The sequence below is a fragment of the Argopecten irradians genome, chromosome 8, assembly GCF_041381155.1.
Source record: "Argopecten irradians isolate NY chromosome 8, Ai_NY, whole genome shotgun sequence".
Classification (NCBI taxonomy): domain Eukaryota; kingdom Metazoa; phylum Mollusca; class Bivalvia; order Pectinida; family Pectinidae; genus Argopecten; species Argopecten irradians.
In genome coordinates, this window is record NC_091141.1 from 33,150,364 (window position 1) to 33,164,034 (window position 13,671).

Sequence of the window (13,671 nt, forward strand, 5' to 3'; positions counted from 1 at the left end):
GGGTCATAGGGTAACACCTGGGTAGTTGATCTAGCAGGCGGTGCCTCGCTGGACCTAATTGGATAGATAACGAACCACACACTTAATATATTTATGTGTCACTCATTGATAACACTACATCTCCCCTTCTCAAGTCACTGAGAATTTAATCTGATTCAGTAATATGTATTTAATGATCAGAAGTGTTTACAGAGTCAGTTTGTTTGGAGGTTTTGAGATTCTCCCCGATCTTGTGTGTGTCTTATCATATCCTCGCTCCTCATCCAATCCTATGACTGGATTTGATTCAGGCACGCGTACACATTCCTGTGGAGGGGCTGTCTCAGAAACATCTGGGTGTTCTTGCACTACAGGCTTTGGAGGGATATACTGTAAATTTCTCTTATTTCTCCTTAAATCACCATCTCTCGTAGCGATTATATACGAACGCGGATTTCCGCTTTCCCTTTTCACATGTCCCGTAGTTTTGCTATCTTTTACCCAAACACGGTCATTTGGGTTATAATTTCTAAGCTCGCGTGCCCTATGTCTTCTGTCAAAATAGGACTTTTGTTTTTGTTTTCCGGCTTTTTCGAAGTTTCTGAGTTTCCGCTCGTTTGCAAGTTTTGGCTTTAGCGTTTTTGGAGCGACTGGTACTCGCGTTTGGAGTTTTCTACTCATTAATAATTCGGCCGGACTGAATCCGTTGTGTAGCGGAGTTGATCTGTATGTTAACAGAGCTATATACGGATCGCTTGCTTTCTTAAGCATCTTTTTCACAGTTTGCACAGCTCTTTCTGCCATCCCGTTACTTTGTGGATATCTAGGGCTACTTGTTGTATGGTGAAATCCATACTCTCTTGAAAACTGTCTGAATTTGGCAGAGGAGTACTGTGGACCGTTGTCCGATACTAACACTTCAGGTATCCCGTGTCTAGCAAAAATAGAACGGAGATGGTTAATGACAGTGTTTGAATCGGTTCCGTACAATTTTGCTATCTCTATATAGCGCGAGTAATAATCTACAACCAATAGATACGTTTGACCGTTTAAGTCAAACAAGTCTGTAGCAAGTCTTTGCCACGGACGTGCAGGATATTCCGTCGGAATCATTGGTTCGACCTGCTCATTTGTAATTTCAATACACCTTTGACATGATTTAACAACTTGTTCCAGTTGTTTGCTGAGTCCCATCCACCAAATGGATGATTTTGCTCGCTCTCTACATTTTACAATGCCTTGATGCCCATCGTGAATTTTATCAAGCATTTCTTTTTGTAAGTTTTCTGGAATTACTAACCTATTGTCTTTAAGCAATAAATCATGTTGTATTGTAAACTCGCCTCTGTGAGTCCAATACGGTTTCATAGTCTCATCTAGAGCAGATTTTTCTGGCCAGCCCTGCTTACAATAAGTCAGGAGTTTTTCACAAACTTTGTCATTCTTATATTCTGAATATATTTGTTCCAGACGACCTTTTGAAGCTGGGAAGCTTTCTATCACCTGGTCTACAAAGGCCATAACTTCCTCTTGAGGTTCAATATCGTGCTCTGAGGGTTTGTTTACCGGAGATCTCGATAGTGTGTCTGCGGTACAAAGGCTTTTACCCGCGACATGGCCTATTGAGAATTTAAATCTCATTAAGCGCATTTTGAATCTCTGAATTCTCGGCGGCAATTCTGATAGGTCTTTTGTGCCTAACAACGGTACCAACGGTTTGTGGTCGGTTTCAACCTCAAATTTCTATCCAATGAGGTAGCAATGAAATTTTTCGCAAGCCCACGTTATGCCTAACGCTTCCTTTTCTATTTGAGCATACCGTTTTTCAGTTTCGGTCATCGATCGAGACGCGTATGCTACGTGTTTTTGTCGCAGCACAGCGCCTAGTCCAAATGATGAAGCATCAGCTGACAGTACTATGTCTTTATTTGGATCATAGTGAGCTAAAGTGGGTGAGCTTGTCAGTTCATGTTTTATTTCGGCTAAACATTTTTCCTGAGATGCACCCCATAGCCATGCTCTGTCTTTTTTTAACAGTGCTCTAAGAGGTTCTGTTTTGTTTGCCAAATTTGGTGAGAATTTGCTTAGCTGATTTATCATACCAAGCAATCTGCGCACATCAGACACATTTTCTGGTGTGTTCATTTTCACAATAGCCTCAGCCTTTTCAGGATCAACTCTACATCCATCAGCATCTATAATCTGACCGAGGAACTTAACTCTCGGTTTTGCGAACTCGCATTTCTTGTTTAGCGTTATGCCCGTTTTTTCTAGCAGTTTCAGAACCTTTTCTAACCGCTTGTCATGCTCTTTTAGGGTTGGAGCATATATGAGTATGTCGTCCATATGACAAAGGACGCCCTCATGACCCTGTAGCATTTCTGACATTCTCTTTTGGAAAAATTCAGATGCTGAACTTATCCCAAAAGGTAGGCGATTGAAACTGAATCTGCCGAATGGTGTTATAAATGTTGTTAAAGGACGTGATTCTGGTGTGCTAGCTTTATCTGCCAAAACCCTGAGTTTGCATCTAGTTTAGAAAAAATCTTGGCTCCTGACAATTGACCCAACGATTCTTCTACCGACGGTAACGGATGATTTTCGCGCTTGACTGAATCATTTAATTTGGTCAAATCAACACAAATGCGTATCTCTCCATTTGGTTTTGGTACAACAACCATACCCGCGCACCATTCGGTTGGTTCGTCAACTTTTGAAATGACCCCTAGTTTTTCCATTCTTTCTAACTCATTTTTGACTTTTGTCATCAAGGGTATCGGTACCCTGCGCGGAACGGATAGAGAGTAAGGCTGAGCGTTACTGTCTAACTTAATTTTGTATTCCCATTCTGTTTTGCCAAGACCAGTGAAAAGTTTGGGAAATTCCGCGCGGTATTTTGTGTCATCATTCGCGGTTGTCGCGTTTGGTGATTTTTCGTGAACAATAGATATATTTACCTTTTCTATTATCCCGAGTGCCTGTATTGCTGGTCTGCCCAGAAGTGCCTGTGATAGTCCTTTGACTACGAAAATTTCCTCAACACTTATCTTATCCCTAGATTCTATTTCACAATGAAATTTGCCTAAAACACATAATTTTGAATTTCCTGGTCCATGTAAGTTTTTCGTGGACTTTGACAGTTTCACATTGTTCATCTTCTGGTGTTCTCTCTCCGATATGACTGTGACGTCAGCTCCTGTGTCAATTTTAAATGGAATGTCCACGTTTTTTATTTTAATGTTCGTGATCCATGGGTGACTCTTTTCTTTGTTCACTGCTCCTAGGAAATCCTGGTCTTCATTTCTGCTATTGATGTTTCCCAGCGTTGATTTGGTCAAACAACATTTTGCAAAGTGTCCCGTTTTCTCACACTTAAAACATTTCGCATCCCGTGCTGGACATTTATCTCTGCCGTGAGATTTAAAACTGCCGCATCGTTTGCAACCCGTTGTCCGCTTGGCTGGGAAATGTTGCTGTTTTGCGTATGTCTGGTTCTTTGTTTTTGGTCGGACATTCTTTTGCTTCACTCTGTTCACAGTATTTTCTGTGGTTTCCTGGCTGGTGTTCTCTGTCCCCCTTACAATGGCTTGTTGTCTTCTTACAGCTTCGCTTTGTCTTGCATAGATAACAGCCTTTTCTAGTGTTAGTTTTGCGTCTAACTGCATTTTTTCTGAGACTTTATGGTCCCGAACTCCGACAACAATACGGTCTCGTATCATTTCGTCATGCAGTGCACCAAAGTTGCAATGATCTGCGAGAACATGAAGGGCAGTGACGAAACTGTCTACTGTTTCTCCTTCCTCCTGTTTTCTGAGGTTAAACTTGGAGCGTTCAAATATGATATTTCTTTTGGGAATGAAATATTCGTTGAATTCTCAACCACATTCTTCCATTTCTTTCTGTTGGCATCCGTTAGGCTAAATGATGTGAAAATATCATCTGCCTCACTTCCCATTGAGTATATCAGAGTGCTGATTTGGATCGCCTCATCCTTCTCAGCTGATCCTGAAGCTTGGCGAAATCGCTCAAATCTCTGAAACCATTTTTCCCAGTTTTCAGGTTTCGAGAAGTCCAACTTGTCCGGATTAGTAAATTGGAAGGAAGCCATTGTGTCAATATAACTGCAACAGTTTTACACGTTAGGTTTTCATTAGTGGTTTTTCTTAGTTCACCGCTGCCACCATGTTATGTTACATACGACTCGGAGACTGTTTACTCTAGCTCTACAAGTTTTAATCTGAATCAATCTACAGTATTGTTCTAGATACATTCACACGGTTCCCATCATCATAAACATGACACCAGGGTCATAGGGTAACACCTGGGTAGTTGATCTAGCAGGCGGTGCCTCGCTGGACCTAATTGGATAGATAACGAACCACACACTTAATATATTTATTTGTCACTCATTGATAACACTACAGAAAGCGTACACCAAGAAAACAGAATCTGCAAAAATGGAGTACAACACACAAAGGAACAAAGTAAGAAAGTTAACACGCAAACTCTACAAAGAGTATGAAAAATCTATAGCAAAAGAAGCGAAAAAATCCAAGGCGTTTCTGGCAGTATGCAAAATCCAAGACCAACGGTTCTATATCTCAACTACATACATCACCTGATAGTGACTCTTTAACCACAAATGATTCAGGACCCCCCCCCCCCCCCGCCACCCCCGGAGAATTACCCAACCCGGAAGAACACAAACGTAAATAGCTACCTAAACCAAGTCACGATAAGCGAGAAACAATTTTACGAAATCTAAGTAAAATTGGACGTTGGTAAATCTGCAGAGTCGGGTGATATTCACCTAAGAAATCCTAATAGACCCTGGTCCGAGAAGCACTTAAAAGATAATAGTTTATTCAGCAGCAACCAGTTCGGTTTCATCTCTGATAGATCTACTACTCTGCAGCTACATGTATTACATGTAATCGTGTCATGGTCCAAAATCCTTAAAGTTGTATTGCTGCTAATTTCACTGTAACGATATGTAACTTAAACATTTGATATTTAAACATTGACATGTAACTTGATGATTTAGCTCTCCAAAAGCATATGTCGGCCTAAGAGCCGAAATCTAGGAATCATATATTCCTGGTTTTGAATAAAGCGCCTTCAATCACCGCCATGTTCAGTGACTTCGGGTTTTGTCGGATTCCTAATCGTATCACGTGACTGACGTTCGACACGACCTGCACGTGGTGAGCCAGGTAACTAGCGTAAGCACACATGTGTTTGTTTACGTTTTCCTTCTGGCCTATATGTGCAAATCATGCTAGTATCATCTCCTCGATACTCCAGGGGTTCCGATCACTTACGATCTCTACACCCCTGGACTATCTCATCGTAAAACTGGAGGCAACAGAACAGAACAGGTAATTTAGTCCTTTGATGTACATCAAAAGAGCCGTATAACGGTACACTGTGGTTGACTATGTGGCTTCGAAGTTGGGCGTCGCTCTCTCTGTAGTCTTCAAAGGAAATCTTTGCTGGTCTGTGATTGGTCAAATATTTTCAGATGAGCTGCCTTCAATTTCACTATGAGATAGTCCAGGGGTGTAGAGATCGTAAGTGATCGGAACCCCTGGAATATCGAGGATGTGCTAGTATGTGTCCTCAGATTGAGTATTTGAAACATCCAATTTACATATTACCGTAAAATGTTGTGTGTATCAAATATTGTAATGTGCGAGCATTATTTTCTTTGTAGATAGAGTCGGATGAGGTCGACCACATATTTTGTTTATGAAAAATTGTTGATATTTTCTCTTAGTTTCACAACTCTCGTTTTACTTCGAGATTGTCGCGACGATGTTCGGAAGAGTTCGGAATGATTCTGCATCTTTCGAGCCTATTTTTCACGTGTATACGTTAAAGTGAATAGTCGGGCAAAGAAAACCAGTCTAACTGCGTTCATTGGCCTTCCAAAAGTTCTCACATATTAATACGACGGTCAAGTTCTGCTTAGTTTCCCAGTTCTGACCATTAAAGTAAAGAAAAGTTGAAAGCATCGAAAGCGAGGCTGTGTGGAAATGTAACCACGGACATAGTGAGCCGGGAGGACGTTTTAGAATTCCCATACTTTAAATTAATTTCTTCGTACGCAGACAGATTTTGACGAGAGATTTTATTTTTCCATTTCATAAGAAATTATACTGGATACATTCACACCATTTTTACCGACTTAAGCCATCCTTGCCCGACTATTCACTTTAAAAAGATTTTTTACTTTTATAATTAAAGATACTTCCAGTGCTGCAACTTTATAAAAAGTGGTAAAATTAGAAAGTTTAAACCTCAGGCAGACGGAGAAAAATATTTATAACACTTAAACAGTTTTCACTATGACCAAAAGAGCGAAAGTTATAGACCATACAACTTTAATCAGGGTGGAAACATCGATTGTATAAAAGCATTCGCCACAGTACCACACAAAAGATTACTAGCAAAAATCAGACTTACTGGATATATTCATTCCTATCAGACAGCGGATATACATTAATGGCCACCATTCAGACTGGGGAACAGTCAGCAGCGGCATTCCTCAAGGTAGCGTCCTGGGTCCAATCTTGTTCGTCATATATATATTAACAACCTTTCAGATGTTGTAACCAACTCAATAACCTATCTGTTTGCAGACGATACCAATATTTTCAAAGAAATCATTTGTAAAGCTGATATAATGAAAATACAAAAAGACTTAGCTGCTCTCCAAGAATGGTCGTACAAATGGCTCCTGAGGTTCCACCCAGATAAATGTGTCGTATCAACATTGGGTAAATCATCAGATGATCCTCTCCACTTCTATCTTACGAAATTAAAACAACAAATACAAGCTCAAAGAAGTGGAAAGTGAGACGGACATCGGCATCACGGTTGACTCAAAACTTACTTTTGATCAACACATTCAGGACAATGTTAGCAAGGAAAACAGCATTACTGGCCTTATCAGAAGAACTTCATAATGTCGTGACGTCACAGCGTCAACAAAATTACTGTTTTCTCGGTACATTTTTTTTCATTTTTTTTTTCAGAAACAAGGCTTTAAAAAGATACAATCAACGGGACTAACATGGGAAATGTCACATAATTTTCATGTATTTGTCTTTTTCGAATTTATTTCAAAATGGCGGACAGTCATAGAAGTAAAATTGCACTAGAGCGTCGATGTATGAGAGAAAAAATACTCTTTCATATTTGAATATGAAGGATATGGATATTCTTCCCTCGTTGTAATACCCGAGGCTTGACCCTCGGGTAGAATATCCGTACTATCATTCAAGATTCATATACGAAAGAGTCTCCTTTCGGATTCAGATGAGAAGCCGTATTTTTGCAGGAAACACAAACTTGTGCGCAAATGAACGGACGTGTAATCAAAGGTCATCTAAACCCTGATTGGTCTTCCCGTATGCTTTCCCTGATGCTAATTTAGATTGTTACAGTGAACTAATACTACACTTAAATGTCCTTTAGTAAACTTTCCTCTGGATACTCCTACTTATATAGGTGTGTCTGTTTAGAAGACGTTTCTACTTTTGTACTCCAACAATATTGTTAGAGGAACAATGTCTAGCACGACGAGACACTTTTTAAAGCTCATCAGAAGTTTCTCAATATCGACGTCAAATATTGTTGGATTACTACTTTTGTAGGTATTTTCAAATAGTGGATCATCCTCGATACTCCAGGGGTTCCGATCACTTACGATCCTTACACCCCTGGACTATCTCATAGTGAAATTGAAGGCAGCTCAGCTGAAAATATTTGTCCAATCACAGACCAGCAAAGATTTCCTCTGAAGACTACAGAGAGAGCGACGCCCAACTTCGAAGCCACATAGTCAACCACAGTGTACCGTTATACGGCTCTTTTGATGTACATCAAAGGACTAAATTACCTGTTCTGTTCTGTTGCCTCCAGTTTTACGATGAGATAGTCCAGGGGTGTAGAGATCGTAAGTGATCGGAACCCCTGGAGTATCGAGGATGATAGTGGATATACCAGCAACGTATCTGAATATACTGTCAGTAGTAGTTGTTTCTATGCAAAGATCTAAAGTGAGAGAGTCGTTGAGGGTGAAATGGGAGAGAGTGGGTAGGAGTAAGGACATCCTTGATACTCCAGAGGTTTCGATTTCTTATGATCTCTACACCCATGGACATATCAAAGTAAAACTGGAGGCAACAGAACAGAACAGGTAATTTAGTCATTTGATGTACATCAAAAGAGAAGAACCCACGGAGTAATCGAGGATGTTGGAAGTGAGGAGAGAGTGTAAGGAAGGAGATGGAATGTGTGAGGAGATCAAAGAGACATTATCTACCTATTTTCAATAATAGTTCACATTATTTATATCTTCAATAAAGAGACATGAAAATTGTTTTTCATTTTGTTTTTCTAAATACCGTATACAACTTTGATTTCGCCAAGTAATTGTCACTATACACAAAACAATGGCGGTACGAAATCCATTGTTTGTTAGTTATCACTGCATTATCGATCAAGGCGGTAATATCAACCATTCCATCTTGCCCGCTTTTGCGCACAGTTATTGTGCCACGTTTGCCAATGCAAGTCAACCTCTCTCTCTCTCTCTCTCTCTCTCTCTTGTTTAAAACTAGATCGAGCATTCAACTAACTTAGGTTGTTCTGCAGCAGTCAACATCTATAACAAAAGTCAATGTTTTTCACTAACAAGATTATACTTTTAATAAATTTGAATATTTATCAGATGCATTAAATAACAAATATCAGATTTATTTTATATAGAATTTTAATGCATTGCTTTCTAAACATGTTAATTACAAAATGATGGTTTTGAACACAATAGTTTCATACATTGCATATCCATGTTAAATTAATCAAAATAATTAAAGTGTAAGAAAGCTGAGAAAATTGACCTAGTGCCACAAAGTACAAACGATTGCAAACAAAATTAAGCTTTCAATAAAATCTGTGTAAACGAGTCTAAAACCTTCAAAATCATCCAAATGTGGTTAGAAGTGAAAAGTTGATTCTAAAATTTTTAATAATCCTTTTAAGCTCACATTTATAAATAATCGTATTAAGAATGAAATTTAACTATCAATTGTGCTGTACTGATGATTCGAAGCACAGGGACCTGGCATGATTTTTTTTTAACTAACAGTATACATATATATATTATAGATACGATAATATATATATGTATACTGTTGGTTAAAAATTTTCGTGCCAGGTCCCTGTGATTTGAAGCTTGCTTGCAGCCCCAATAAATGTCAAAACATTGATACAATGTTTAATCAGGATCACAAATGGCTGCTCACAAATCTATCAACAACACCACAAATCATAGTATTTTTTCAATGCAATAAAATGTTCCTCCTTATAAGCTATTCCGTCATTGCATATTACAGAGTTAGCTCCCTTGTGGGTAGGTATTAATTGTTACGTCATTATTTTGTAAGCGCAATTCACGTCATTTTCTCCGAAACGCATGACGTCACAATCAATACCAACCCGCAAGTGTAGATAACTCTGTAATATGCAAATTCGGAATATGTATTTAACCTATGCATTTCACATTAACTGTTCAGTCATGTCCTAAAAGAAGAAATAATAAGCTTACCGTATTTAACACAATAAGCATCCAGGGCAATTAAAAAATTGAAGGGGAGAAAAATGAAGGGGTGCTTATAGGACCAAATTTGGGCAACATTTCACAAAATTATTGCAAAGTCTAGAAGTCATTAATCAATTTACAAAAGAAATCAAATAGAGATCTATTCATAGTTTTCATAGTTACAATCTGTATTCAGCTCGATGTAAGTGAAATTGAGGTCTCTGAAAAAGAGGGAGGGGTGCTTATGGGGACAGGGGTGCTTATTGAATCAGCTATGGTAACTGTATTTTACTCCTAATCAAGCACAGTACATGTATTTCATGTTTATCATATTAATCAGTTAGTTTCACAGGGACCTGGCACAATTTTTGTACCAACAGTATATATATGATACTATGATATATATACACATACATACAATGTATGTATTGTATACTGTTGGTAAAAAAATGTGCCAGGTCCCTGTGGTTAGTTTCACATTTTATCATAAAATGTTCATACAGCACAAAAATAACAGTTTTCTCCATAAAAATGAAAGCATCACTGAAAATAAATTGCCATTATACAAGTTATGCCTAAATTTACATAGTAACTAAATCACAACTAAATGACACTAAACTATAAATCAACGTATTTTTGTAACGAACACATTTTAAAGGTGATCAGGTGTCACAATTCCTACAAAAATAGTTTCAACCATGGTACAGTAAATTAGTCTATAGTAATATAAAATATTACCTAACAATCCAGAAAACTGCCCAATATATACAGTATTCGCTGTAATTAGTGTTCCTCTCCCTATAAACTCCCATCCCCTTTTCTGGAGAAGTAGTTGAAGTTGTATAACTGCCCCCATCCTATGTATTTACTTTAGTAAGGATGTTTTACATAATGTGCTGCCTCTAATATCATTATTGTATCCCATATTTGATGAAGTGACGAGTCTTGTGGCAAGATATGTAAATCATGACAGAATAATGTGCCTCAGATAAAAGGCATATACATGTTTAATGTAACAGATTAACCTACTATTAGTACAGAAAGAGTTAAAATATTACTGATTTTTGTCATCCACAACCCACATTTTGGTTCACTAATAAGCACCCCTTTGTTACAATTTTTAAGGGCCCTGGGTGCTAATTATGGCAAATATGGTAGTTATAAATGTACACATTGTTATTGCTTATCTAATTTCAGTGATGTAATGTTTCTGTCTACTGAAAGCATGTATGCTATGTCAAATATGAATTATGACATCATTATTATAACTATGCCAGTATGACACTATAAGTTTCCTTCGGCTACACATGTGTTATATATGACATAGGTATATTGTAGTCGTAAGGCATGGTTGAAAACAAATCAGTTATGTGATAAAAACAGTTTCCATATATGAAAAACTAGCATGCACTGGAAAAGGTGTTTCATTCCAGAGATCTATAATATATTTTTTCTGTAAAAGTTCCATAAAAAAATGAAAAAAACAACTGTTATTCCAATAACATGTAACATCTATGACCTCCAGAAGTACGGATTTTGTTGTAATCGTCTTTGAAATGTTTGAAACCACGACTGTAGCGTACTAAGAGGAACATATGTTTCCGAGGGATTGGGTGTCATTTGAGCCTGTGTCAGTCCAAAGGAACCTGCATAGTTAAAGAAATTTTCCAGCATTTTCTGCGAGAACTCTACAAACGGTTCAACACTTGAGGGTTTGGCTTGTGTGACCGGCGTCTGTTGACTTAGTTGTGTTAGCGGTTCCACCGATATCCCAATCTGTGCCATGTGCGACTGTTGTACACCAAACTGACCGAATGGATGACCCGAACCACTGGAGTCCTCTAAAACACACATGAAAAAATATGAAATTCATTACAATTCTTAACAGAGCATGTTGTTACAGATTTATCGATGCAGTCAAACCTGTCTTATAAAGCCCACCCAAAAGACAAAGGAAATATAGTCTTTATAGCCAAGTTGTCTTTATACACATGTCATATTTTGGTTAAGTTGCTGATTTGGTACTCTACCTTAGAAAGTGGTCTTATTAAGCAGGTGGTCTTTATATAGAGTTAGTTGCTATAACAGGCTTGATTGTGTCTTACAGAGTAGAGTCTATCAACTGATTTGGAATTTCAGAGGATAAGATTGGAATTCGAGAAATAATTAAATCAATATATATATGTTTTTATGTTACACACAACCAAAATTTTCATACCATATTCAATCCAGTAAGCGCCCCCTTCTCCCTTATATTATTTAGGCCTAAATTTCACAGACTTGAAACTCAATTTCACAGACTTGGAATGACATTTTGTGTTCTTACTATGTACTTCTAAATGGCATTTATTGGTCTTGAAAGCTAGTAATCAAATCATGAATATTTCAGTGCTACTTTTAATAATTATGTAAGATATAGTGAACCCAAATTGTTACCTTGTTTTAATTATTATGTGATCTTGAAAATGTAATGAAATTTAGGCCACTGAAAAAGGGGAGGGGCACTAACTGCTACCTTGTTTTAATTTTGTGATCTTGAAAATTGCACTTGGCTTTGAGTTGGCTATATGGCCCAATAGCTGCCATGTCTGTCCCTGTGGGTTAGGGAAGGAGAAATACACTGAAACAAAAAATTGTCAAGAATTAATGTAATATTACTTTTATGAATGAAGCAGGTGAAGAGAAAATATAGCAGCCAGACCAGGACTCAAACCATGATTGATGAACCTCTGAACACTATAGCCGCATGCTCTACCTGGTCACTGATACAGAACCAGACCGATTTCACTCCCTCCATGTCTTCACCCTCGAAGACACAACAACTCACAAGTTCACATCTCCCACTGCTATATAAGACTAAATTCTTCCAAGGATTGAAACAGTGGTTGCCAATTTTGTAACAGGAGATATGTATTGTGTTGAGCTACCTGATCACGGATGATAGACCCAGTCTAATTCCACTACATAAGATATATATTTACCATTGAATGTAAGATGAGTGATTGTTCTAGATAACATGAAATTTATACACATTGAAACTTTATTAAGTAAAATTTACATGACCAAATTAATATTGTAACCAAAATCCCATCAAGTATAAGAGAAAAATAATCAAAGATGGGTGTGACAAGTAGATATGGATGTCTGAACCAATGCATAAATTGCTGGTTTTTCAACACTTGCCAACAAGACAAAAAGAAAATGCTTGAAAACAACTTTAATTTCATCAAGTAGACGTGTATAGGAGAAAAATAGAGATATCTCTATTAACCCATGTATAAGATTTTGGCTTTCAACACTCTGCGAGCTTCATGCTGACCAGCCAAAATCTTACATCCGGGTTGCAATATCTTCGTTCACTTTCCAAAACCATGTAAGATGCTTTATTTGGCTGTTCAAGACTTGGCAAACTTTACGCTGTTAATCTTTGATAATGTACCTGCTGCTCCAAGGTCTTCAGGAAATGCCATTTGTCCAGTGAGAAAGACCACCACATGATTGACATTATCTACATCCGGAATAGTAAAAAGAAACTGTGTCTCCCCCAACTGCTGTGGTTCCGTTTGAACCTGAAACAATATATCATAAACAATTAAAAGTAAGTATGCATTAATGTTTTAAACAAAAACAAAATCTTATAAGCCATTTGCTAATTTGAATACATGCAGATCCTTACTGCATTGTCATTAACACAAATAATGACATAGATAAAATAACATATTTCGCATTTGAAAATAGTAATTAAAAAGTCCTTTGAGCATATCATATATTTCATGTATGTAATAGAATTTTATCAGTCAATATTTTATTGTAAACAAGTGTTTTGTTGTATCCGGAAAATAAAACATCATCTTGACCGATGCAGGATACGATCAAAACTACAGTAAATACAAGAATCCAGGAAAATCCACTTACCAACCGACCCGATATTATCAGTCCAAACATCACGAAGGCCTACTCCTCCCCGAAGTCTCCTCGTTCTAAATTTCTTTCGTTTATTGTCATCCGAGATCAAAATATCCGATCCAGATTTTAGATTTTTGTGCGTGATCATGATCATTAGACGCTTTAAAATCAACATTCTT

At 37.7% G+C, this 13,671-nt stretch overlaps 1 protein-coding gene across 1 annotated transcript; it reads right to left on the reverse strand.

The window, feature by feature from the left end:
* Positions 1 to 8,740: 8,740 nt before the first annotated feature.
* Positions 8,741 to 13,657, reverse strand: LOC138330141 (protein Hikeshi-like). The gene is made up of 4 exons (XM_069277548.1): positions 13,502 to 13,657; positions 13,026 to 13,155; positions 12,102 to 12,206; positions 8,741 to 11,427 (listed from the first exon to the last, which is right to left on the reverse strand). Exons 1-4 carry the CDS (start codon positions 13,529 to 13,531, stop codon positions 11,099 to 11,101), a joined length of 594 nt encoding a protein of 197 aa, XP_069133649.1. The 5' UTR covers positions 13,532 to 13,657; the 3' UTR covers positions 8,741 to 11,098.
* Positions 13,658 to 13,671: the final 14 nt, after the last annotated feature.